This window comes from Aethalodelphis obliquidens, unplaced genomic scaffold (assembly GCF_003676395.1).
Source record: "Aethalodelphis obliquidens isolate GAN/ISIS:26980383/991018 unplaced genomic scaffold, ASM367639v1 scaffold63, whole genome shotgun sequence".
In the NCBI taxonomy this organism is placed as follows: Eukaryota; Metazoa; Chordata; class Mammalia; order Artiodactyla; family Delphinidae; genus Aethalodelphis; species Aethalodelphis obliquidens.
The window spans coordinates 3,373,757-3,400,222 of record NW_020838007.1 but is presented as its reverse complement, the minus strand read 5'-3'; the positions used below and the strand labels follow the sequence as shown (position 1 = coordinate 3,400,222).

Genomic DNA, 26,466 nt, shown 5'->3' with positions numbered 1-26,466 from the left:
GCGCTGGAATCTGTCCGCTTTGCCCTCCGCACCCCTGTTGCTGTGCTCTCCTCCGCGGCTCCCAAGCTCCCCCACTCCGCCTCCCGAAGTCTCCACCCACGAAGGGGCTTCCTAGTGTGTGGACACTTTTCCTCCTTCACAGCTCTCTCCCGCTGGTGCAGGACCCGTCCCTATCCTTTTGTCTCTGTTTAGTTTTTTCTTTTGCCCTAACCAGGTACGTGGGGGGTTCCTTGCCTTTTGGGAGGTCTGAGGTCTTCTGCCAGCGTTCAGTAGGTGTTCTGTAGGAGTTGTTCCACGCGTAGATGTATTTCTGGTGTATCTGTGGAGAGGAAGGTGATCTCCGCGTCTTACTCTTCTGCCATCTTCCCCTCTTTTACTTTTTTTAACCTTTCCTTGGGTGCACACCTGTGCTGGATTAACAGTGTATTTAATAAATAGTTTAGTGTTGCACTGTATTTATTTACTGTTAATTATCAGTATATTATTAGTTGCAAGGAGAAATACTTCTTGTTACTCATATTAACAGTGTTGCTTCTATAATTTTATAGATTGGTCCAGTAGTAAGACTAGGAGTTGATTTACTTAATATTGGAATTGAGATGGGTTAGTTGTTGAGCTTGAATGCTTTCTTAATTGGTGGCTGCTGTTAAGCCAACTATGGTGTTGCTTGTTTTTACTCTCTAGTTAAGGTTGTACCCATTTCTAAAAAGCTGTACCTTTTTAGACAAACGTTTAAAGATACGTTGAAGCTTATTATGGTTTTTAGTATTATTTAACATTGAACTGAAATTATTTTCCTGGACAACCAGCTATCACCAGGCTCATTAGGCTCGTCACCTCTACTTATAAATCCTCTCACTATTTTGCCACATAGATAAGTTTGTTCTAGTAACTGTTCATAAGTAGCTCATCTGGTTTCGGGTAGTTTAGCTTAAGTTCTCTTTGTTAAGTTGTTGCTAATTAAGTCATTATGCAAAAGGTACAAGGGATAAGCTTTGCTTTTTATTACTTTTAATGTTTCTTTCATCATTCCCTTACGGTACTTCCTCTATAGCGCCATCAACGTCTAAATTTCTATCACTTTAGATGTCCAGTGAATGTTTTATTTGACTAGTTAGTGTTAGTATGGTGGGAAGAGTGTGGGCTAGGCTTAGTTCAAGGCATACATTGGTTATGAAATCTTCTAGGTGTAAATTAGGTGCTTTATTTAAGCTATGCCTTGGTTTATCCAAGCACAATTTCCAGTATGCTTACCTTGTTACGACTTATCTCCTCTCATATAATTGATTAGCATATGTTAATAAACTGTGGCTTTGTCATAGCACTTGAGGAGGGTGACGGGCGGTGTGTGTGTGCTTCATGGCCTTATTTAATTAAGTGCTCTATTCTTAATTTACTACTAAATCCTCCTTTAGTTTTTAGGTTTCATAAAAACTTTCGTATAGATAAAGGGTATTCTTGGTGTATAAAACGTAGCCCATTTCTTCCCACCCCATAGGTTACACCTTGACCTAACGTTTTTATGTGTTATAGTTGGGCTTACTTTTGCTCCTTTTTAGGGTTTGCTGAAGATAGAGGTATATAGACTGGATTAGCAAGGGTTGGTGAGGTTTATCAGGGTTTATCAATCATAGAAAAGGCTCCTCTAGAGGGGTGTGAAGCACCGCCAAGTCCTTTGAGTTTTAAGCTGCTGCTAGTAGTACTCTGGCAAATACTCTAGTTCTTATGATTATCTGGGTTTAGGGCTAGGCACAGTGGGGTATCTAATCCCAGTTTGGGTCTTAGCTATCGTGTAATCAGGATATGTTAAAGTCACTTTCGTAGTTTATTTTTACTTTAATTATGGCTTTTTACAGCTTAATCAAGGTTTAATTTTATTTTGTATAATTCTTTAACACGCTTTACACCATAATTCTATTAATTCAGGTCAATCGTATGACCACGGTGGCTGGCATGAAATTTACCAACCCTTATTAATATGACTTAGTTGAACTTTTGTTTATGGCTTAATTCTTATCACTGCTGTCTCCCGTGGGGGTGTGGTTGAGCAAGGAGTTGTGAGCTGCTGGTACAGCATGCTTGATACCTGCTCCTTTTAATCTTAGTGATTTAGAAGGCATTCTCACCGGAGTGCGGATATTTGCATGTGTAATTCTATTAAAAACTAACAAAAAGGCTGGGACCAAACCTGTATGTTCATGGGGCTAGCGAGCCCATCTAGACATTTTCAGTGCCTTGCTTTAAGTGTTTAAGCTACATTAACTTGTTACATATAGGTGGTGTTTATATGGTTATGTTGTGTGGTTTGTGTCAGATTTAGTATTAAATTTTTGATAAAATGGCTGGCGAATCTAGGGGGATGTCTATATGGGTGGTGAATATCTAAGTAGCTCATTGGTATGATGGAGGGGGGTTTGAGGTTGAGTATATACCTGGAACAAATGCTACATTTGTTCACCAAAAGACATGTTTAATAGTGTTCACAGCAGCATTATTCATAATATCCAATAACTGGATGTCCAAATGCAAGATCCCAAAACTCCAATGTCCATCTAGAGTAGAATGGATAAATTATGGTCTAGTCATACAATGGAATATGACACTAAAATGTGAATGAACAAACTACAACTATATACAACAATGTGGACCAATGTCACAAAGTTCAGAGAAAGAAGTCAGAAATAAGGTAGCCTAATACTGGTTGATTCTATATACTTAAGCTCAAATACAGGCTTAACATATGGCATTAGAAGTCATGATGGTGGTGACTCGGGGTGGTTGGTGACTAAAAAGGTGCACAGGCAGACCTTCTGGGATGGTAGTAATGTTCTGTTCCTTGATCTGTGTCCTGCTAATGTGAGTGTACTCACATTGTGAAAAGTCATCATTTATGATTTATGCACTTTTCTGTTAGTTACATTTTAATTAAAATTTGCTTTAAAAATGAAGACAAAATAGAGACATTCCCAGACTAACAAAAACAGTGAATTCAACAGCGGCAGACCTGCACTAAAGTAAATACTAAAGGGAGCTCTTCAGGCAGGAAGAAAATAATCCCAGAAGAAAGTATAGTAATGTAGGAACAAACAAACAGCACGGAAAGAGCAAATATTTGGAAAAATCCACATGAATATTAAACTGTACAAAAATATTATATTTAAAATCTATGATGAACTAAAATACATGTCAACAATAATAAAAAAGCAAAAGGAGATAAATGGAGTGACGGTGTTCTAAGATCTCTGCGTTGTCCAGAGAGTAATATAACTAGTAATTTATATGAAACTTTAATAAAAAGTCAATAATCTGGGATTTCTCTGGTGGTCCAGTGGTTGAGAATCTACCTTCCAATGCAGGGGGCGCACTTTTATTTCTTTCTTTTTTTTTTTTTTGCGGTACACAGCCTCTCACTGTTGTGGCCTCTCCTGTTGCGGAGCACAGTCTCCGGACGTGCAGGCTCAGCAGCCATGGCTCACGGGCCCAGCCACTCCGCGGCATGTGGGATCTTCCCGGAGGACCGGGGCACAAACCTGCGTCCCCTGCATCAGCAGGCGGACTCTCAACCACTGTGCCACCAGGGAAGCCCCAGGGGGTGCACTTTGATCCCTGATCAGGGATCTAAGATCCCACATGCCGCGGGGCAACTAAGCCCGCACGCCACAACTAAAGAGCCTGCAGGCCGCAACTAAGACCCGACGCAGGCAAAAATAAATAACTAAATATATATATTTTTAAAGTCAATAATCCATGTTGTAAAGCAACTATGAAAAAGAACAGTAAAGGAATATACAATAAGCAAGCTAATGAAGGAAGAAATTTCAACAATTAAAAAATAATCAAAAAGAAGATAAGGGATAGAAAGTTAATACAGAACTGGTGGGACAAATGGAAAGAGTAAGATAATGTGCTTTTAAATTACTGATTTTAAAAATCAGTAATTACATTAAGTGTAAATAAAATAAATAATCCAATTTAAAAGTACATATTGCTATATTAGATAAAAAACAAATCCAAACGATATCCTCCTCGTAAAAGACACACCTTAAATGTAAAAATAGAAAAAAAATTAATAGTGAAATTATGAAAAGGAATACACCATGCAAACATTAGTCAAAGAAAGCTGATGTAACTTTACAAACGTAACTATAGCCACATTGACAAAAAGGTCAATCCACCAAGACGTTATCACAACTCTAAATTTGTATGCATCTAAAAATATAGTCTCAATATAAACAAAAATTGACAGAATAACCCATGGATCAAAGAAGAAACTACAATGGAAATCAGAAAGATACCTGAATTTAGTGATAATAAAAATGTGATGATATATCAAAACTTCTAGGAGAGTGACATCAGAAATATAGCAGAGTGAAAAACTTCTATTCATCAAAACACACCATTAGGGCTTCCCTGGTGGCGCAGTGGTTGAGAATCCGCCTGCCAGTGCAGGGGACATGGGTTCGAGCCCTGGTCCGGGAAGATCCCACATGCCACAGAGCAGTTAAGCCCGTGCGCCACAACTACTGAGCCTGCGCTCTAGAGCCTGCAAGCCACAACTAATGAAGCCCACGCGCCTAGAGCCCGTGCACCGCAACGAAGAGTAGCCCCCACTCGCAGCAACTAGAGAAAGCCCGTGCGCAGCAACGAAGACCCAACGCAGCCAAAAATAAATTAATTAATTAATTAATTTTAAAAAAACCACACCATTAACAACGTGAAAAGGAAAGCCACAGAGTTGGAGAAGATAACTGCAATACACACAGCTGGCCAATGGTTCGTATCCAGAGTACACAAAAATCAGAACATGTAAAAATAAGGAGAGAGAAAAAACAACAGAAGTAGAGTTGCAGTTACCAGGGGCTGGGGAAGGGGAAAACCAGCAGTTACTGCTTAACGGTTACAGTTTCAGTTTGTGGTGGTGAAAAATTTTGGAAATATATAGTGGTGATGGTTGTACAACACTGTGAATGTAATTAATGCCATTAAATTAAACGGTTAAAATGGTAATTTTTATGTTATATATCTTATAAGAAAAAAACCTAATAGAAAAATGGTCAAAAGACCTGAACAGAAACTTCACAAAAGGCCAATAAACATATGAAAAGGCACTCAACCTGATTAGCCATCAGATAAACACAACTTAAAACCATTAGGAGATATGTACTATTCAAACAGCTAAACTTCTTATTTTTTAATAACATTTCCAAGTATTAGAGTGGATGCGGAGCAGCAGATACACTGCTAGTAAGAAAGGTAAACTGAAACCAGCACTTTGTAAAACTGCTTGGCAATATCTACTAAAACTCAAGAGACACACATGCAACAATCCAGCAAGTCTACTAGATATATACCTAACAGAAGTACATATATATATTCAGAAGTGTCCATAGCAATGTTATTTGAAATAACTAAAAACTTCAAACAATTCATACGTCCACCAACAGCAGAATGGGTAAATCAACTTTGGTTTTTTCATGCAGTTGAATACTGTATAGCAATAAAAACAAACTAAAGCAACATGCAACAACAAGTAATTTATCTCACAAACATGATGTTGAACAAAAGCAGCCAGACACAAAAAACACATAAAGATTCCACACATATAAAGTTCATAAGCAAGCAAGCAAGCAAGCCCAACGTATGGTGATAAACTAAGACACTGATTACATGTGGAAGGCTACTTGTAACATTCCTTTGTTCTTTATCAGGTTGGTATTTACGTGATTGTGTCATTAATGATTTGTGCACTTTTCTGTACGTATACTAAACTTCCAAAAAAGTTTTAAAAAGCCCAAGAAAATAAGTTTTGAGGAGGAAATGTCAAAAGAAATTAGATTTTTAGACAGAAGTGGTCAGTGATTTAATTACCTTCAAATAGATACAACATACACCAGAGTCTTTAAGAAATTCTGATTACCAGCCTGTCATCACTAAAACCAAAAAGAGCTGTTGAACTCTCATGCAACTAGATGAAAACTGCTCAAATTGCATAAAAATCCGGTATAACATTTTCTTAATGTATTTTCTTTGTATGATGAGGATAATGCAAGCAGCAAAACAAGGTATCTATTTAAAATTAATAGAATGCCAGTTAGATACTGCCCTGAGAACAGCAGTCTGGACCAGATAAACCAAATAACAAATTCAATGCCCGTGCAGGAAAAAAAAAATCTTGTCTTGTTAAACTACTACTCGATAACTACTTGTTAAACTACTGCTCGAAAGTAACTACACAGAAGTTAGAATTAGGGAAAATACCACTACCTTTCCTAATAAATACGCATTACTATTTATATACATCAGTATTTTTCTGGTCCCCTAAAATAATCACAATCCCATATAACAGTCAAATACTTAGACAAGACCAAAAACCATTTCCTCAATGATAGATACTTAGTTTTCATCTCTTTTGTTTGTTTGGTTTAAAACATTTTACAAGCATTTTATCTACATGTTACACTTCAGAGCTAAAATGAAAATGCGTAGGAACTTCCCTGGTGGTCCAGAGGTTAAGGCTCTGCACTCCCAATGCAGGGGGCTTGGGTTCAATACCTGGGCAGGGAACTATATCCCACACACTGTAACTAAAGATCCCACGTGCTGCAACTAAGACCCAGCGCAGCCAAATAAATAAATATTAAAAAAAAAAAAGTGTGATACCCATTAAAAAAAAGTTAAAAAAGAAAATGCACATTTACAAAATGGGGAACGATTTCAAATCTGGTTGATTGTCAACATTCTGCACAGTTCTGCTGCTATTTTAGGGACACCTCTAGCCCAGAGGTGCCGGAAGTACTTTCAAGAGGGAGGCCAGTGGTCACAAGATTTGTCCCAAACCAGTTTTTTTTTTTTTTAATTCTTTTTTTTTTTTTTTTTTTGGCTGCGTTGGGTTTTCATTGCTGCGTGTGGGCTTTCTCTAGTTGCAGACAGCAGGAGCTACCGTGCATTGCAGTGAGCATGCTTCTCAGTGTGGTGGCTTCTCTTGTTGCAGAGCACAGTCTCTAGGCACGCAGGCTTCGGTAGTTGTGGCTCGCGGGCTCTAGAGCGCAGGCTCAGTAGTTGTGGCACACGGGCTTAGCTGCTCCGTGGCATGTGGGATCTTCCTAGACCAGGGCTCAAACCCGTGTCTCCTGCACTGGCAGGAGGATTCTCAACCACTGCACCCCAGGGAAGTGCCCAAACCAGTTCTTGAGCATCTATGCATCTCGGTCAATCCACACTTGACGCCAGGTCACATTTCACTGACCTCCCCTCAGCTCCAGTCCATCCAAGTTTATCCCCAATACAGGCTCCTCTGGCTTCAGTTCCCAGGTATATCTCCTTTCTGATAAACAGTTGGGCAGACTGCTCTCTCCAAGCCTCCCTACTCAACTTGGCTCTATGGTATTTAATAAACAACTGCTAAACAAAGGAATGAATAGAATATACAAGCAGACAGTGGTGGGCAAGCCAGTAAAAGCAAGATACCAGAGATACTTCCCAAATCTAACGAAGTGTGAACAACAAAAATAACCAAAACTTTTACCATTTCAATTTTTCTTCTGTATTGAAAACAAAAGCAGGGCAGAAGCAAGAAGAACTACAGTCCTGCAGCCTGTGGAACAAAAACCACATTCACAGAAAGATAGACAAGATGAAAAGGCAGAGAGCTATGTACCAGATGAAGGAACAAGATAAAACCCCAGAAAAACAACTAAATGAAGTGCAGATAGGCAACCTTCCAGAAAAAGAATTCACAATAATGATAGTGAAGATGATCCAGGACCTCGGAAAAAGAATGGAGGCAAAGATGGAGAAGATGTAAGAAATGCTTAACAAAGACCTAGAAGAATTAAAGAACAAACAAACAGAGATGAACAATACAATAACTGAAATGAAAACTACACTAGAAGGAATCAATAGCAGAATAACTGAGGCAGAAGAACAGATAAGTGACCGGGAAGACAGAATGGTGGAATTCACTGCCATGGAACAGAATAAAGAAAAAAAGAATGAAAAGAAATGAAGACAGCCTAAGAGACCTCTGGGACAACATTAAACGCAACACGATTCGCATTATAGGGGTCCCAGAAGAAGAAGAGAGAGAGAAAGGACCAGAGAAAATATTTGAAGAGATTATAGTTGAAAACTTCCCTAACATGGGAAAGGAAATAGCCACTCAAGTCCAGGAAGCACAGCGAGTCCCATACAGGATAAACTCAAGGAGAAACATGCCAAGACACACAGTAATCAAACTGGCAAAAATTAAAGACAAAGAAAAATTATTGAAAGCAGCAAGGGAAAAATGACAAATAACATACAAGGGAACTCCCATAAGGTTAACAGCTGATTTCTCAACAGAAACTCTACAAGCCAGAGGGGAGTGGCATGATATACTTAAAGTGATGAAAGGCAAGAACCTACAACCAAAATTACTCTACCCAGCAAGGATCTCATTCAGATTCGATGGAGAAATCAAAAGCTTTACAGACAAGCAAAAGCTAAGAGAATTCAGCACCACCAAACCAGCTCTCAACAAATGCTAAAGGAGCTTCTCTAAGCGGGAAACACAAGAGAAGAAAAGGACCTACAAAAACAAACCCAAAACAATTAAGAAAATGGTCACAGGAACATACATATCGATAATTACCTTAAACGTGAATGGATTAAATGCTCCAACCAAAAGACAGGCTTGCTGAATGGATAAAAAAACAAGATCCATATATATGCTGTCTACAAGAGACCCACTTCAGACCTAGGGACACATACAGACTGAAAGTGATAGGATGGAAAAAGATATTCCATGCTAATGGAAATAAAAAGAAAGCTGGAGTAGCTATACTCGAATCAGATAAAATAGACCTTAAAATAAGGAATGTTACAAGAGACAAGGAAGGACACTACAATCCAAGAAGAAGATATAAAAATTATAAATATATATGGGGGCTTCCCTGGTGGCACAGTGGTTGGGAGTCTGCCTGCCGATGCGGGGGACGCGGGTTTGTGCCCCGGACCGGGTGTATCCCGCATGCCACAGAGCGGCTGGGCCCTGAGCCATGGCTGCTGGGCCTGCACATCTGGGGCCTGTGCTCCGCAGTGGGAGGGGTCGCAGCAGTGGGAGGCCCACGTACCGCAAATAAATAAATAAATATATATATATATATATATATATATACACACACACACACACACACACACACACACCCCCAACACAGGAGCACCTCAATACATAAGGCCACTGCTAACAGCTATAAAAGAGGAAATCGACAGTAACACAATAATAGTGGGGGACTTTAACATCTCACTTACACCAATGGACAGATCATCCAAAATGAAAATAAATAAGGAAATAGAGGCTTTAAATGACACAATAGACCAAACAGATTTAATTGATATCTATAGGACATTCCATCCAAAAACAGCAGATTACACTTTCTTCTCAAGTGCACATGGAACATTCTCCAGGACAGATCACATCTTGGGTCACAAATCAAGTCTCAGTAAATTTAAGAAAATTGAAATCATATCAAGCATCTTTTCTGACCACAACACTTTGAGATTAGAAATGAATTACAGGGGAAAAAACGTAAAAAACACAAAACACATGGAGGCTAAACAGTATGTTACTAAATAACCTAGAGATCACTGAAGAAATCAAAGAGGAAATCAAAAAATACTTAGAGACAAATGACAATGAAAACACGACGATCCAAAACCTATGGGATGCAGCAACAGCAGTTCTAAGAGGGAAGTTTATAGCTATACAAGCCTACCTCAAGAAACAAGAGAAGGGTTTCCCTGGTGGCGCAGTGGTTGAGAGTCCACATGCCGATGCAGGGGACGCAGGTTTGTGTCCAGGTCCGGGAATATCCCACATGCCGCGGAGCGGCTGGGCCCGTGAGCCATGGCCGCTGAGCCTGCGCGTCCGGAGCTCCGCAACAGGAGAGGCCACAGCAGTAAGAGGCCCGTGTACCGCAAAACAAACAAACAAAAGAAACAAGAGAAATCTCAAGTAAACAATCTAACCTTACACCTACAGGAACTAGAGAAAGAAGAACAAAACCCAAAGTTAGCAGAAGGAAAGAAATCATAAAGATCAGAGCAGAAATAAATGAAACAGAAACAAAGAAAACGATAGCAAAGATCAATAAAACTAAAAGCTCGTACTTTGAGAAGATAAACAAAATTGATAAACCATTAGCCAGACTCATCAAGAAAAAGAGGGAGAGGACTCAAATCAATAAAATTAGATATGAAAAGGGAGAAGTTACAACAGACACCGCAGAAATACAAAGCATCCTAAGAGACTACTACAAACAACTCTATGCCAATAAAATGGACAACCTGGAAGAAATGGACAAATTCTTAGAAAGGTATAACCTTCCAAGAATGAACCAGGAAGAAATAGAAAATATGAACAGACCAATCACAAGTAATGAAATTGAAACTGTGATTAAAAATCTTCCAACAAACAAAAGTCCAGGACCAGATGGCTTCACAGGTGAATTCCATCAAACATTTAGAGAAAAGCTAACACCCATCCTTCTCAAACTCTTCCAAAAAATTGCAGAGGAAGGAACACTCCCAAACTCATTCTATGAGGCCACCATCACCCTGATACCAAAACAAGACAAAGATACTACAAAAAGAGAAAATTACAGACCAATATCACTGATGAACATAGATGCAAAAATCCTCAACACAATACTAGCAAACAGAATCCAACAACAAATTAAAAGGATCATACACCATGATCAAGTGGGATTTATTCCAGGGATGCAAGGATTCTTCAATATACGCAAATCAATCAATGTAATACACCATATTAACAAACTGAAGAAGAAAAATCGTATGATCATCTCAAGAGATGCAGAAAAAGCTTTTGACAAAATTCAACGCCCATTTATCATAAAAACTCTCCAGAAAGTGGGCATAGAGGGAACCTACCTCAACATAATAAAGGCCATATACGACAAACCCACAGCAAACATCATTCTCAATGGTGAAAAACTGAAAGCATTTCCTCTATGATCAGGAACAAGACAAGGATGTCCACTCTCACCACTATTATTCAACATAGTTTTGGAAGTCCTAGCCAAGGCAATCAGAGAAGAAAAGAAAAGAAAAGTAATACAAATTGGAAAAGAAGTAAAACTGTCACTGTTTGCAGATGACATGATACTATAGAGAATCCTAAAAATGCCACCAGAAAACTACTAGAGCTAATCAATGAATTTGGTAAAGTTGCAGGATACAACATTAATGCACAGAAATCTCTTGCATTCCTATACACTAATGATGAAAAATCTGAAAGAGAAATTATGGAAACACTCCCATTTACCACTGCAACAAAAAGAATAAAATACCTAGGAATAAACCTACCTAGGGAAACAAAAGACCTGTACGCAGAAAACTATAAGACACTGATGAGAAAAATAAAGATGATACAAACAGATGGAGATATATGCCATGTTCTTGGATTGGAAGAATCAACATTGTGAAAATGACTATACTACCCAAAGCAATCTACAGATTCAGTGCAATCCCTATCAAATTACCAATGGCATTTTTTACAGAACTACAACAAATCATCTCAAAATCCGTATGGAGACACAAAAGACCCCGAATAGCCAAAGCAGTCTTGAGGGAAAAAAAACAGAGCTGGAGGAATCAGACTCCCTGACTTCAGACTATACTACAAAGCTACAATAATCAAGACAATATAGTACTGGCACAAAAACAGAAACATAGATCAATGGAACAAGGTAGAAAGCCCAGAGATAAACCCTATCGTCAACTAATCTATGACAAAGGAGGCAAAGATATACAATGGAGAAAAGACAGTCTCTTCAGTAAGTGGTGCTGGGAAAACTGGACTGCTACATGTAAAAGAATGAAATTAGAACACTCCCTAACACCATATACAAAAATAAACTCAAAATGGATTCGAGACCTAAATGTAAGACCAGACACTATAAAACTTTTAGAGGAAAACATAGGAAGAACACTCTTTGACATAAATCACAGCAAGATTTTTTTGATTCACCTCCTAAAGTAACGGAAATAAAAACAAAAATAAACAAATGGGACCTAATGAAAGTTCAAAGCTTTTGCACAGCAAAGGAAACCATAAACAAGACGAAAAGACAACCCTGAGAATGGGAGAAAATATTTGCAAATGAATCAACAAAGGATTCATCTCCAAAATATATAAACAGCTCATGCAGCTCAATATTAAAGAAATAAACAACCCAATCAGAAAATGGGCAGACCTAAACAGACATTTCTCCAAAGAAGACATACAGATGGCCAAGAAGCACATGAAAAGCTGCTCAACATCACTAATTATTAGAGAAATGCAAATCAAAACTACAATGAGGTATCACCTTACACCAGTTAGAATGGGCATCATCAGGAAATCTACAAACACAAATGCTGGAGAGGGTGTGGAGAAAAGGGAACCTTCTTGCACTGTTGGTGGGAATGTAAATTGATACAGCCACTATGGAGAACAGTATGGAGGTTCCTTAAAAAACTAAAAATAGAATTACCATATGATCCAGCAATCCCACTACTGGGCATATACCCAGAGAAAACCATAATTCAAAAAGACACATGCACCCCAATGTTCATTTCAGCACTATTTACAATAGCCAGGTCATGGAAGCAACCTAAATGCCCATCAACCGGCAAATGGATAAAGAAGTTGTGGTATATGTATACAATGGAATATTACTCGGCCATAAAAAGGAATGAAATTGAGTCATTTGTTGAAACGTGGATGGATCTAGAGACTGTCATAAGGACTGAAGTAAGTCAGAAAGAGAAAATCAAATATCGTATATTAATGCATGTATGTGGAACCTAGAAAAATGGTACAGATGAACTAGTTTGCAGGGCAGAAGTTGAGACACAGATGTAGAGAACAAACGTATGGACACTAAGCGGGGAAAGTCACAGTGGGGTGGGGATGGTGGTGTGCTGAATTGGGTGATTGGGATTGACATGTATACACTGATGTGTATAAAACTGATGACTAATAAGAAACTGCAATATAAAAAAAACAAAAAAACCAACTAATATTAAACTTTCTTTGGGCTATTTGTAGGGAAATATGTTAATATAAATGTTTACATGAAATTTCATTACACGAAATTTCTAAAAATCTTGTATGTTCTGGTATAATGTTGTAAGTCATGACTCTAGTTATTACTTTATAATGTATATCTCAGACAAAAAAAAAAGAAAAAGAAAAAAAGAAACACCTTAGTAACAACAAGGACACCCATCCCTGAGCTCCTTGGAGATATATCTGATTCTAGGGCTGGGGCAGAAAATACACATGATAAGCCTTGAAGCATCTTGTAGTGCCAGAAAGTAAGGATGTGCTCAAAAACACAAAAGGATGGGGCACATCAAAGGGACATGGGAGGGCTTCCCTGGTGGTGCAGTGGTTGAGAGTCCGCCTGCCGATGCAGGGGACATGAGTTCGTGCCCCGGTCCGGGAAGATCCCACATGCTGCAGAGCGGCTGGGCCCGTGAGCCATGGCCGCTAAGCCTGTGCATCCAGAGCCTGTGCTCCGTAACGGGAGAGGCCACAACAGTGAGAGGCCCACGTACTGCCAAAAAAAAAAAAAAGGGACATGGGAGCCAACCTGAAGGAGCTTCCAATGGCCACAGCTTGAACAATTTGAGCAACAAAAGAAATAACATGGTAACAGATAACGCGTAAAACATACGTGGATCCAGACTTAATAAATGATTGAATAAATAAGTAAATGGGGAGAAGAATCAAATCTTCCTTACAGAAAAATTCCAAAAAATACTGAGTAGATATTCACCACTCCAGGAGGAGGCCCCGTGAATGCAGACTGGACTCAGTAACTCCCTTCCAAAGAATAAGGTATAGAAAAGGGAAAAACAGTAAAACTCTTTATTGGAGAAACCTGGCAAACAAGGCTCACATCCCCAGTGGTGCTGTATGGATATCATGTGCCTCAATCCAGTGTGACGAGGGGAGCCCTTCCCCTTTCTGGTACTCTTCGCTCAAACGCATAACCCCAGCCTAGTCAAGAAAACAGCAGGAAAACCTAAATGCAAGGACATTCTGCAAAACCCCCAACCAGTACTCCTCAAGACCCTCAAGACTCTCAAGGTCATGGGAAACAAGGAAAGTCTGAGAAACTGCCACAGAGAGAAGAGACTAATGAGCCATGATGACTAAATGCAACCAGGTGTCCTGGGTGGGATTCTGGAACAGAAAAAGGACACTAATAGAAAAACTAGGGAACTCCAAGTGAAGTCTGAAGTTTAGTTAATAGTGATATGCCATTAGTTAGTTTTGACCAACGTACCCAGTAATATAAGATGTTAACATTAAGGGAAACAGGTGAGAGGCACACAGGAACCCTCTGCACTATTTTTGCAACTTTTCTTCAATCTAAAATTATCTCAAAATTTATTTAAAAAACATTAAATTTGGCAATTTAGCAACATGCAATATTTTCCTCATAGTTTTAAACAGGAATCTGGGAGACGGTAGTTTCTTTTTTTCCTACTTAGCCAACAGGAAGCAAATGGGAAATATAATACGACTCCAATATTATGAAAGTGGGATGGGAACTGTTGCCATTTAACAGAACCTACCAAGCAGGAAAGCGATTCCCACCTTACAAATAAAACAGGCAGAGTGTAACTCATCATCTCTTATCAACATATAGTCCTTGGTAAACCAATGATTTCTTTTCCTTCTAAAGTTGAGTCAAAACTCTTAGTAAGACAAATCGTTTCCCAAAAGAGTCCCAACTTACTTACGTATCAATATGTATATGTGACTGATATTTTTCCACCGTTTTCCTTTGCATAAGGCAGAAATACAGGTACAAAACCACAAATGCATTATTCCAAAATTTCTCCCAAAAATGTCTGTGGCCATTCTCACACAACCCAAATGGGAGTATGTTGGAGAGTAAACTGGAGTTAAAACTGACAGCAATCTTAACTGATTATAGCTAAAATATCTTAATCTTGCAAATGGTCATCTGGACACATGGTTAAAGCCCCTCCCCCCCAACCCAGGGCCCAGAAGGAGACTGTGTAAGGGAGCAGGTTCCAAATTGACCTGCATTAGCTTCACGGTAAACTGATCACTGTTTATGTTCTGTTTTCTCCTCTATAATGACTAAACTTGGACACTGCTTGCACGTAGTAGGGACTCAGTGCATGTTTTTAAAATTGAATTAAGCCTACATATCTGGACATATTGTTCACATGGAATAATTCTTACCTATTGCTGTTAACTGACAAGGTATTTCACCAACCCCTAATACTGTTATTCACCCCCAACCGCTACCCTGGACACACACACCTCAAGTATTCCTTTCATTTAATGATCAGAATGTAAACACTCAAGAAAAATATCAAGAGTGAACAAAAATTAATCGTTTTAAATATGTTTTCACTATTTCAACCTTCTCCGCAAATATTCTCTCTTTAAATTCAAAAAGGATATTATTCCGAGACCACTTCCCCACCAAACTGGCATGAACCCTGCTGAGAAGCCTCACGGATCACATCCTCTTTTCAAATCCCAAACAAAGCCCCAATGTTCCCTATACCAAGGGATGCCTTTATTAATATGCACGCAGTCCTTCATTGTTCCTCCCAGGAAAACCTATCACTACCCTTACAATGATTTTAAAACAAGATGTACTCATAATTTTGAAAGTGCTCTTTATACATCTAAAGCTAAAGGTACATCAAAAATTTTGAAACCAAATCTGAAACAAAGTTATTTTTGTCAGACGGGTATTTAAGGTCTACAAGGCTGCTAAAACCATGCAATGGTTCTAAGCTCTAGTACTACCATTAATAATTCTTTGTGGCATCCCAGAAAAAAACGAGTTATAATCTTGTGGAGATTGGAATATAACCTAAATTCCATCAATGATTACTTTCTAAAGAAAGTGTATACTAAAATGTGTCTAAAGACCAGTTAAGTGCCCTGGTTAAAAATAGCAGATTGTATATCAAGAGCCTGAGTGCCTTTGACTCATTAATTAATGGTGTGAATGAAAACTTCACCAACCTGTATGTAATAAACTTTTACCAAACAATAAGGTCTTTTTATGACTACAAGTTCATAAACATTGGGGAAAATAAAAATTTTAAGTAAGCCACCTAAGATAAATCATAAACCCTCCTGATTCTAATCAACAAATCACCCTCCCGTCATCACAGAAATACTTCATAAAATGTACTACCCATTTTAAGATCCTGATTCATAATTTAACCTCTTCCTCCTAAGGTATTCTCTAAAGAACTAGTTTTCCTTCTTTTTTAATCTCCTTCAGTCCTATATCACACTGCTTTCATGGCCATGTTAGTAAAATGACTTTGAGTTACATCTGAATGCTAAATAAAATTATTCATTCTTCATTGTTTTCTTCCGATATTGGTTTCATTTCCATGCCTCCCACATTTTTCTATTTCTCTTATATGTATTTCTAATTTTTTTAATTCAACCTGAATGTGAATACTCTGCACGTGTCGATACTATTAAAACAAGAATAAAATCAATTACTGATACATTCAATTCCAAAACAAGTCAATAATGAGTGTGAAGTGCTATTTCTTCCTACTAAATGGAGTGATACTGCTGATAGTGGTAAGAACCAACTATTCAACTCAACAGCAGAGAACAGTGGCCAGCTGAAAGATTCACACGCTTGAAGATTACAGCTGGGATCCATTTCCCCACACTAAACACAATCCACGGCACCACCCATCATTGGCTAGACCAATGGTTCTCAACAGGGGACAGGTGGCCATGTCTGAAGCGTTTACTCAGGGAAGGGGGGCAGGTGATTACTGGCATCTGGTGGGTAGAGACCAGGGATGCTGCTAAACATCCTACACAGGCACAGGACAGCCCCCACACAAAGAGTTATTCAGTCAAAAATGTCAGTGCATAGGCTGAGAATCCCTGACCTAGACATGTGTCCCAATTCTGAGTAAAAATTACAGAACAGCTGGACAGAGACACCGTGGTGCTGTGAAAGGACCGCAAGATCAGGAGACGGAGAGACCTAAAACTTACTGAGTACCTGCTACATACCAAGCCTTGCGTTAGGCACTTTACACATACCATCTCACTTAAACCTCTATCCCGTAGGGAAAAAGTGATCTATTCTCACTTTACAGATGAGAAGGTTGCACTCAGGGAGATTAAGGAACTTATTCAAGGTCACTCAGCTAGAAAGGGGAGGAATCATGATTCCAATTCAAACCAAGTTTGTTCCATTCCACAATACTACAAAGGCTAGAGGTTAAAAGACCTGGATTTGATTCAGAGTTACCAGTATGAATTCAAGCACATCACTTAACTTCCTAAACCTGCATTTAGAAAATAAGTCAATGGATAACACGTGAAAATACAAATGCTGTCGACTGCCACCATACAATCATGTTAAACATCTTACAATGAAAAACAAAGTGCTTCTTAGAATGGAGGTTCAAGATTACCATTTTTCCTTAAAAATAGAATTTATACAAGTGTGCAAAGTACCAAGTTATACAGAGTTTTTAAGAATCAGGGTAAATGTTCAGAAGACGTTGTGCCTTCCAAAGCCACACAACAACTCTTAATACTAAGAAGAAATAAATTATCTAATATAAACACTATTTTAGTATGAACTTCCCAAATTTTTAATCAATCAGCCCCAAAATGCTCAAGACCATATCGGCAACTTTGGGCTCTCTCCACAAGTGGCAGCAAAGGTCACAAGCAGAACTAAGTAGGAAGAGCATGGATCACAAGTCCATTACTGCTGCTGCAGGAAACAACTCTGCCATTCTCTCCAGAAAGAGAGAATGTATTACATTGAAGTCAACACGTTATCATTCATATGACTGATGCAAAAAGTAATTCACTTCAACATAAGGTTATGATTTTTTTAAAAAATACCACCAGAATCCATTAGTCTTTGACAACTAAACTACTAGTAGGTCCACAAACATAACTTGAACTCTGGGATTAAGTTCAAGGACAATGTAAATCCAGTTTGTTCCTTCTGGAAATCACCACTACCAATGCTACTTCTAAAAGGAGGTTGCATATAACCATTTTTCCCCTTGAAACACTGGATCTCAAGGCATGACTTCGCTGTATTTTATGAAAGTATCTTTTCATATCATATTAATACACTGTAAATAAATTATAATTCCAAGTATTTCCCACTAATATTGTCCAAGTTTAAAAGCAATAGACACATCAAATGAACTAAAAGACCTGTTTGAAATAATTTCAAAAGAATCGTAAAAAGACTGGCTTTAAATAAATTAAAATTCTAAAAGTCTGTTTACCTGACACCGAAAATAAATAATAAATGTTCTGTTGGAACTGAAAGAATTGATAACATACTCTTGACTGTTCTCTATTTTAATCAATTTAATAAGTCACTTTACTAATTCTGAAGTACATCTTTCACCTTAAGCATTTTGACACTTTCACCAACTTTTTAAGTAAGGGTGGATTTTCTTTTTTTAATGCTTTTAATAGATCTGTCTCTCAAAATGCTGAATTATATAAAAACTGATTGGAGAAACCTATTATCAATCTTCTCTTCATCATCAATAGATATCTGGGTAAGCCGTAGCTATATGTTGATGGGAAGGTGATAATCTTGAAGAATTTACATTAGATAATGACCTAAGTAAAATCCATTTATCTGACATCCTGTCAACTTTTTACTTTACAAGCTTGTTTTTCATCACAACAAATATTAATGTACAGGGAAATCGTACTGTTTATCTTTATGTTAATTCAGCCTCTTCATTTCTCCCAAAATAGCAGCATTCTCCTCAGGGCTCAGATTTTTTTACATTCCCAACCGAGGGAATATCGTTGCCAGTCTTTGAAAAGTACCATCGGCTGACAGCTCCTTGCGAAAGCGCAGCCCTCCTACCAGCGCATCACACCCCCCGCTCCCCGACCAGGTCTTGGCGAACGCCTGCAGCGCCGAACACATCCCACCCGGGCTCGGCCGCGAGCAGCACGAGCGCGCAGAGCCGGCCTCCCGCGTGCGGGGACCGACCCCACTCCCCTTCTCCGGAGCCTCGGTGCCCCGACAGGCCGCGCACTGACACTCGGACCCCCGCCCCACTCCCGGCGCAGCCGCCCGCCCACGCTCCTGCCCACGCTCAGACCTAAGCGGGCCGCGCTCGGCCGCAGGCCCTGCCCGCTTCCCTGGCCTCCCGTGAGGGGTGGGGGGCCGCAGGGCGGAAGGGTCCGGGGCCTTGGCGAGGGTCCTCCAGTAGGAGACTGGGCGGAGAGGGAGCGGCGCTGGGGCGGAAGGGCCGGGGCCTGGGGGGCCAGGTCCTCCTGGAGCCGGGGTGGGGGTCCGCCGTGGGAGATGGGGGCCATGGGGCGGAAGGGCACGGGGCTAGGGGTCGCGGGGGTTGGGGGAAGGGCCCGCGGCGGGGTCCTTCTGTGGGAGAAGGGGGTCTCGGGGGGCGGCTCACCCGCGGCGGCGTCCGGCTCTCCCGCGTCGCTGGCGGCGGGCGCCAGGGTGACGGCGCCGTCCCTCCACACGCGGATCTGCGCGGCCGAGCGCACCCGGCGGCGGGGCTGGCGGCGGCCGGCGTCCGCGGCGCGCAGGGAGCCGCAGCACTGGTAGCACACAGCCCACGCCTGCTCCTCGTTGATGGGCTGATTGTAGAGCCGCAGGATTTCCTCCAGGCTCAGCGCGTGCTGCGGGCCCGCGGCCGCCCCGGGGTCCGGAGGCCCCTCGCCGCCCTCCGGGCCGGCCGGCTGAGCCATCCCGTGGGTCGCGCCGCGCTCCGGGCGCCGCGTCTCCTCAGCTGCCGAGCATATTCTCCGCGCACCGCCGCCGCCGCCTCATCCCCGGAACCCCGCCCAGCGGGCCGCGCGCGCCGCCGCGGGGACGGGGGTGGACGGGGCGGAGACCAGGCCGGGTACGGGCCTTAGGCCGGGCCGGAGAACCGGACAGGGGAGGGTCAGGAACGAGGCGCGATGCTGCGTACCCTTCAAGACCGCAGCCAGCCGGTAGCAGCGCAATGGCGTCCGCGGACCCGCCCTCCGAGCCCCGCCCCAGGGGCGCGCCCCGCCCAGAACCCCGCCCCCACTTAGAACCCCGCCTCCATGGTCTGCCTGGGTCCTCCCCGCCCTCTGAGTCCCGCCTCTGTCCCGGGTTCTCCTGGCACACCGAGCCCCGCCCCCGGGTTGGCCCCGCCCCCGGGGGGGGGGGTCCGCCCGACCCCGCCCCGCACGTGCATCCACACCCGCGCGAACACCCGCGCCCAGGTCCAGTCTCCGCGTACTGGCCGACTTCGTAGTCCCCTGGCCTCGCCCCCCGCGTCCCCGTGCCCTGCCCTGCTCCGTCGAATACTGTCGCCATCAACGCACCGGACCGTTCGCTTGGATAACTTCCCTCTCCACTCCCAACTCCATCCTAAGCCCCAAGAGGACAGGGTCTTTTCGGGTTTTGCTCACTGGCTTCTCCCAAGCGCACAGATCAGGGCCTGGGGTACAAGCTTGTTGCAAACAATCTGCAGACGTTCCCTCGGATTCGCTTGTGACGTTTGTACAACTCTTCACCAAGATGATGTTCCCAGTGACCACACGCCTCGTAGCCCAGTTAACCCAGTCTATTCATACCTCATAGAACCGATAGGACAGGGGCAAAACTGAACTGGGGCATTCAGCCATAGAATAAAAGAAGTCCTCCTAGGCCTGGGCCTCGCTGAACTCATTAAGTGCACAATAAAACACATAATTCTTAGATAAAACAATCGCTCATTGGCAAATAAGTTTAACTGGTAACATTCCACTCTGAGACTAGTCCAGTATGAGAACCTTAGAGTTGAAAGCATCAACCAAGTAAGAAATGGATCTATACTAAGTACCAATAAACCTTCTAAGGCAGTTTTATGTGCAGTATTAATACTGCACTCTCAACAACTGCATCTTGCCATAGAAATTACAACGGTCATTGTAATGCCTAAGACACCACAGTACATACAGCAGGAGCGGGGAGAAGAGAGGAAAGCAGAAGGATATAAGAGTAAGAAATTGAAAGACGGGAGGAAAAAGTTTCTCCCTAGGCACCCTATTATAATTTCATTACAAGAGATACAAAAAAACCCTTTAAAGTAACATCACTTAATTATGTGTTCATAATCCAATTTGTGAAAATGCATATGTGTGCCACATACCTGACGAGAAAAGGTCTAATGCCTTATATGATATAGATAGAATAGATAGATATAGATATACAAAACCTCTTGATTAAAAACATAGAAACAATTACTAAATTTTTCTAGTTTGCTTAGGCCCTGTGTGAATTTTGAAAATACAAACGGCTTTAAAATACTGACTTTTTTTGGCATCTTAGTGCCCCGACCAGGGATAGAACCCGAGCCCCCTGCAGTAGAAGAACGGAGTCTTAACCACAGGACCGCCAGAGAAGTCCCTAAAATACTAGTTTGAACAATGTAGTAAAACAGCGGGTCTACTTTTATAGACAATAGCACCATCTTCTGGCCTTATGGGATATTGCTGCAGTGTTGCGCTTGGACAACAACAGCCAAAAATCACTAACATTTTTGTCCTTTCCTCACCCCTCAAAAGACAAGCAAATGATTTAATCAGCTGAGCAATCCATGAGCCAGACACCTGCTACCCCTGGCACAGGGCAGCAAGTAAATCTCAAGTAAAGATAACGATGACAGGAAGAAGGAAGGGAGTGGAAGTGAGGAAAAGAAGCCCAAATTTTATCTCAAATGTTATCTTTAAAACCAATTCACAACAGAAGGATGTTTTTCCCTTCGTAAGTGATAATTTTTTAAAATATGAATACATTTGAGTAAGAAAAATACTTTGGTACTGACTCACAGGAATATACAATATTACATACAACAAAACGGCTTTTGTTTTGTTTTTGCCAAACACAAATTCATGACTAATATACTGTGTTTAAATTAAACTTCTTGCCTTTGTGAGCTTATATGGAATTAAGTTGAGGCAATATGACAAGTTAAATGTTTGATCCTTCTGTATACAGTAAAAATAAAAGGTAAATCCTTAAAAAATCCTAGCTATCTTCTATTATATTGATAAATCTAGTCAATGTATACCCTGAACCCTTGATGCTTTTTTATACAAAGACAGTATAATTGTACTAATATTTACATGATTTTCAGAACCCTTTATAATTTTGATAAGCCTCACTGTCCACCACCACCACCACCCCCAGGACTCTTAGAAAGTGACTGCTGACAGCTCAAAGGCTCTCAGAGGCTGACACGATCTCTGCAGGTCCAAGCAACACTGTGGGATAACCCGGGACCTCCCCATTTTCTCATTTTCAACTCAAAATCGAAGATTCAAATACCTTTATGTACAGTATACTTTGTTCCAATTTCTGTCATTGATTTTGTTTTTGTATCCTGTGGCTTCACCACCCTTAAAAAATTGCTCTGTGTAGTTAAAATATCTGAACAACTCAAATTAACGTTTGAATGCTGTCTTCAAAGTGCCGTGAGGTCTGTGAAAAGTGGTGGCCCGTGTTAACTCTGAATATGACTTTAGTTTTCGTTGATTTTATTGTTGTATTTATTTAAAAAACAGAACCCTTGAAATGTTGTCTTATATTTAATTATCATTTTTGCAGAATAAATGTACTTCATGCTTCACACTCTTGATGTGCCGGCTGAGCTGCTCCGAGTCTTTCGGGGAGCACACTGCCTGTGCAGCCCAAGCTTATCCCAGACACTCCCAGACAATTGCTCCTAAGAGGCACATTCACCTAGAAAAGTGCACCAAAAAGGAAAAAATAGAACAGCATATTTTTTTCAGTGTTATAACCTAGATTTTTCACTGCCTACAATTATAATACCTTATAACTTTACAGTGATATTTTATACTTTCAAAGTGCTTTCTTCAGTTATACAACTTGAAGATCAGATATTATTTATCTCACAGATGACATCGTACAGATGACAAAATACAGGACTGGTAATGAAAGATGTAGACTGGGATCCAGGCCTCCTGATCAGCCCAGCTCTTTCTGCTACACTAAAACGTCTCTCAACTAGCCCAGAACAATTTAAAAAGTCCTCACACTTCATCTCATCCTGTACCAAGCAGGAGTACAGTAAAAAGCAGATGCTTTAAAATTTGTACATACCAATATGATCGATTAAACTTCTGATAGTTTAAACACTTTAAATAAATGATGTGATGCCCCATCTCCCTTGATTGGTCCTTGTGAATTCATTAGCACTTAAGTTTCACCCCAGCAGTTATCTCCCCACAGTAGTACTCATCTTCAAAGCAATCTATATGACTTCATCCCCATCAAAGGGCTGTAAATGATCACTCCTCTAAGGAGGTGAATTCCATCAACAATCCTAAATGCAATTTGAAACTCATCTCTTGTAATCAGTTATCAGATTGAATATTAACCAAAATCTTTAAAATCTGTCATGAAAATTAGCATGTAACCTTATATGCAGAACTAGAAGTACATAGGCCAGATAAGAACACAACAGAATTGGTTTCCTCAAGTCTATAAACTTGTAAAGAATTAGCTTTTTTCTTATGGCAAGGATACATGTTTATTGGAAAACATTTAGTAAATATCCATTAATGCCCTTTTACTAAGTTATAACCTAAACCAGTGTTTTTCCACATTTTCATTCTGCATCATCTAATATGTAAGTTTACCTATCCTACCTTGATTAGATAAATTTATATACCTATTGATAAAAATTGAGGAAAAGTAGAGGAATGAGGTAAAACATATGAAGAGTAGCATATCGGTATGTCCATGGGGGACTCTGGAAAATCATAGGCCAAACAATAGTCATGTTTCAACTTCTTAATGTGATTCTCCTTTGAAACAATTATTTTAAAACCAACAAGGAGAGATGGTATTCTCATCCTGAATATAAGTAAAATTATTAGCTTCAATTAGTTAAGAAGATTTGATTTGGAAAAATCTCATAGATCTAAATTTTAAGCCAAGCCACTATTTTACTCTTAGAGAAATTTGAGTCTGCAGGAGATATGTGATTTACTTTAAATTACTGCTAGTCGCCGAAAGTAATTCAAATATACTTCCTATAACATAAGCTTTCCAGATGCTCTTTTTTAGCCATATTGCCTAGTTCTCATTGGATTTCAAAAGTTAGGATAAGCAGTAGTTTACTTCTTAATTCCAATGGGAAATAGAAAATAACATAAGGCACAAATATATCATAGAAAAATGTTGATGTTTAACAATAATTGCTTGAAAATATAGATTCTCAATAAAACTTTTAAGAGACCAGAGTTTTGGGTTGTTTAAGGTAAAGAGACAATCCATTTTCAGGCCAAACTCATACCTTATTGATGAGACAAAGCTAAACTATTTTTTTCAAACCTCTGTTAATTTCTTTTTATCTTTATACCAAAAAAAGAAAATGAAAAATGGCCCTTTCTTTTTGCTCAAAAAACCTTGTCTTTTTCCCCTAACGTACACAGGTAGAAGTCTAGAGCTGCTCTCACATATAGAATTCTACTCTGACCCTGTGAAAGGCTCATTTCTCTTCCAAAGTCAACATGTAACCAACACACATGTGGCTCACCTTCTAATTAAATAAGCAATGAATTAAGCACCTTCTAGTTAACCTCTAAGGCTTGCCTTGGTAATTTTTGTGGAAGGTTATAGGTACGGCTGTACTCATATTTATTCACTCACTGTTCTGTGAACCTGAATTCCTGTGGCCTCTTGATCCTTTCTCAAGAGTCATTCATGGAGCACATCTTTCTCCTATTTGTTATGCATGCTCATTCCTCTCAAGAATTGAAAGTTGTAACCCTTGCTCCTACTTTCTGCCTAGTCATCATAATCCTTCTAAAGAGAAGAAAATCATTGACATTGAAATTCATAAAGACATGACTCCCAGATTTCAACCTGAAGCTCTACAATATTTTAAACAAACTTCCTCACTATTCTTTTAATGGTATTATTATTCCCTTGCAAGATTTGGTAAGTAATGGTCATTCTTCAACTGTAATACTTTCATAATGCCACTGACATTTTCAGTTTTAACTAAATTATATACATTTTTTTCTTTTTAGCAGAAGCAAATTTTAATTTTACTTATGTTACAGGATTATAAATATTGGGCCAACTTTCCTCATCCACAGCAGGGCACCGAAGTAACCACCCAGATAATGTAGGCCAACTATTCACAACTTTTATTCTGATTTAACACATAAGATAGAAGGCATTCATTTATATAACAATCCTACAAGCATATCTAGGGATATTTGAAATTCTCAGCCACCTACCTATTTATACTTCCACTGATTTCTCTCCACTCAAGAAAGCATGTCATTATGCAAGACAATGAACATGACAAAACTAAACACCTAACAGCATAGGCTTAGCACCTTAAGTTTGCCTTAATTATTCTACAGTAAATTAACACATTAATATTTAAATGAAATTCTTTCAAAGCACCTAAAAATGTGTAAAATAACTAAGAAGAACTTATAAAGTAATAGAAGTGTATTAAAAGAGATTACCCACAACTCCAGGCAGGTCCCCTCTCATAATCTCATTTTACAAACAGGCAAATGAGGCCTGGCCCAGAAAGATCAGCCTGCTGCAGTCCTGTCGTTATCAACTCAGATATAAGACCACAGCTGGCCATCAACTTTTACCTGTACAGACCACAACACGAAAACTAGCATTTTTCAGTGATTAAGTAAAGTACCAACTGATTGGAATCTCTATTATACATATTTTAGAACAATAATATAACATGTGAAGACATTCAATATCTCAAAAAGACTTTAATTCTGAATAAGTCTTTGAAAAAGAACCTAATATTGCCAGGGAAAATTAAAAATAAGTAACTGGGCTTCCCTGGTGGTGCAGTGGTTGAGAGTCCGCCTGCCGATGCAGGGGACACGGGTTCGTGCCCCGGTCCGGGAGGATCCCACGTGCTGCGGAGTGGCTGGGCCCGTGAGCCATGGCCGCTGAGCCTGCACTTCCGGAGACTGTGCTCCTCAATGGGAGAGGCCACAGAAGTGAGAGGCCCGCGTACCGCAAAAAAAAAAAAAAGTAAAAAGAAGTAACTACTGAATTAATTTCATCTACCATATTTAAAACAACCTCTACTTGTAATATACAAGCTATTTAACCAATTCTTACAATCAGGTTTATTAAAAACTGAAGGTTCCAATTTAACATGTTTTACCTAATCCAAAGACACTAGTTTTAGTAATATAATGCCAGAAAAAAGTAATCAAGTTTGATTTGAAACATTATTTACAACTTTAGTTTAAAAAATTAAAAATTCCATATATTTAACAATCCAGTCAAAAGGCAGAGTGTAAAAAAAAAACAAGATTCTACTATATGCCATCCATGGGAGATACACTTTATGTTAAAAGATACAGATTACTTGAAAGTT

General features: G+C 40.0%; 1 protein-coding gene across 3 annotated transcripts in view; it reads right to left on the bottom strand.

Annotated features, from left to right (window-relative positions):
* The window catches only part of SPIRE1 (spire type actin nucleation factor 1), a 211,915-nt gene extending 191,865 nt beyond the window's left edge, over positions 1 to 20,050 (bottom strand). Inside the window, exon 1 of one of the 3 annotated variants that reach the window (XR_003429070.1) lies at positions 19,501 to 20,050. Coding sequence is in view for 2 of the 3 variants with exons in the window: in XM_027088518.1 (XP_026944319.1) it covers positions 19,501 to 19,798 (298 nt within the window). In the remaining variant the exon portion in view is untranslated. The remainder of the gene's footprint in view (positions 1 to 19,500) is intronic. The other 2 variants (XM_027088518.1, XM_027088519.1) reach the window with 2 other exon arrangements.
* Positions 20,051 to 26,466: the final 6,416 nt, after the last annotated feature.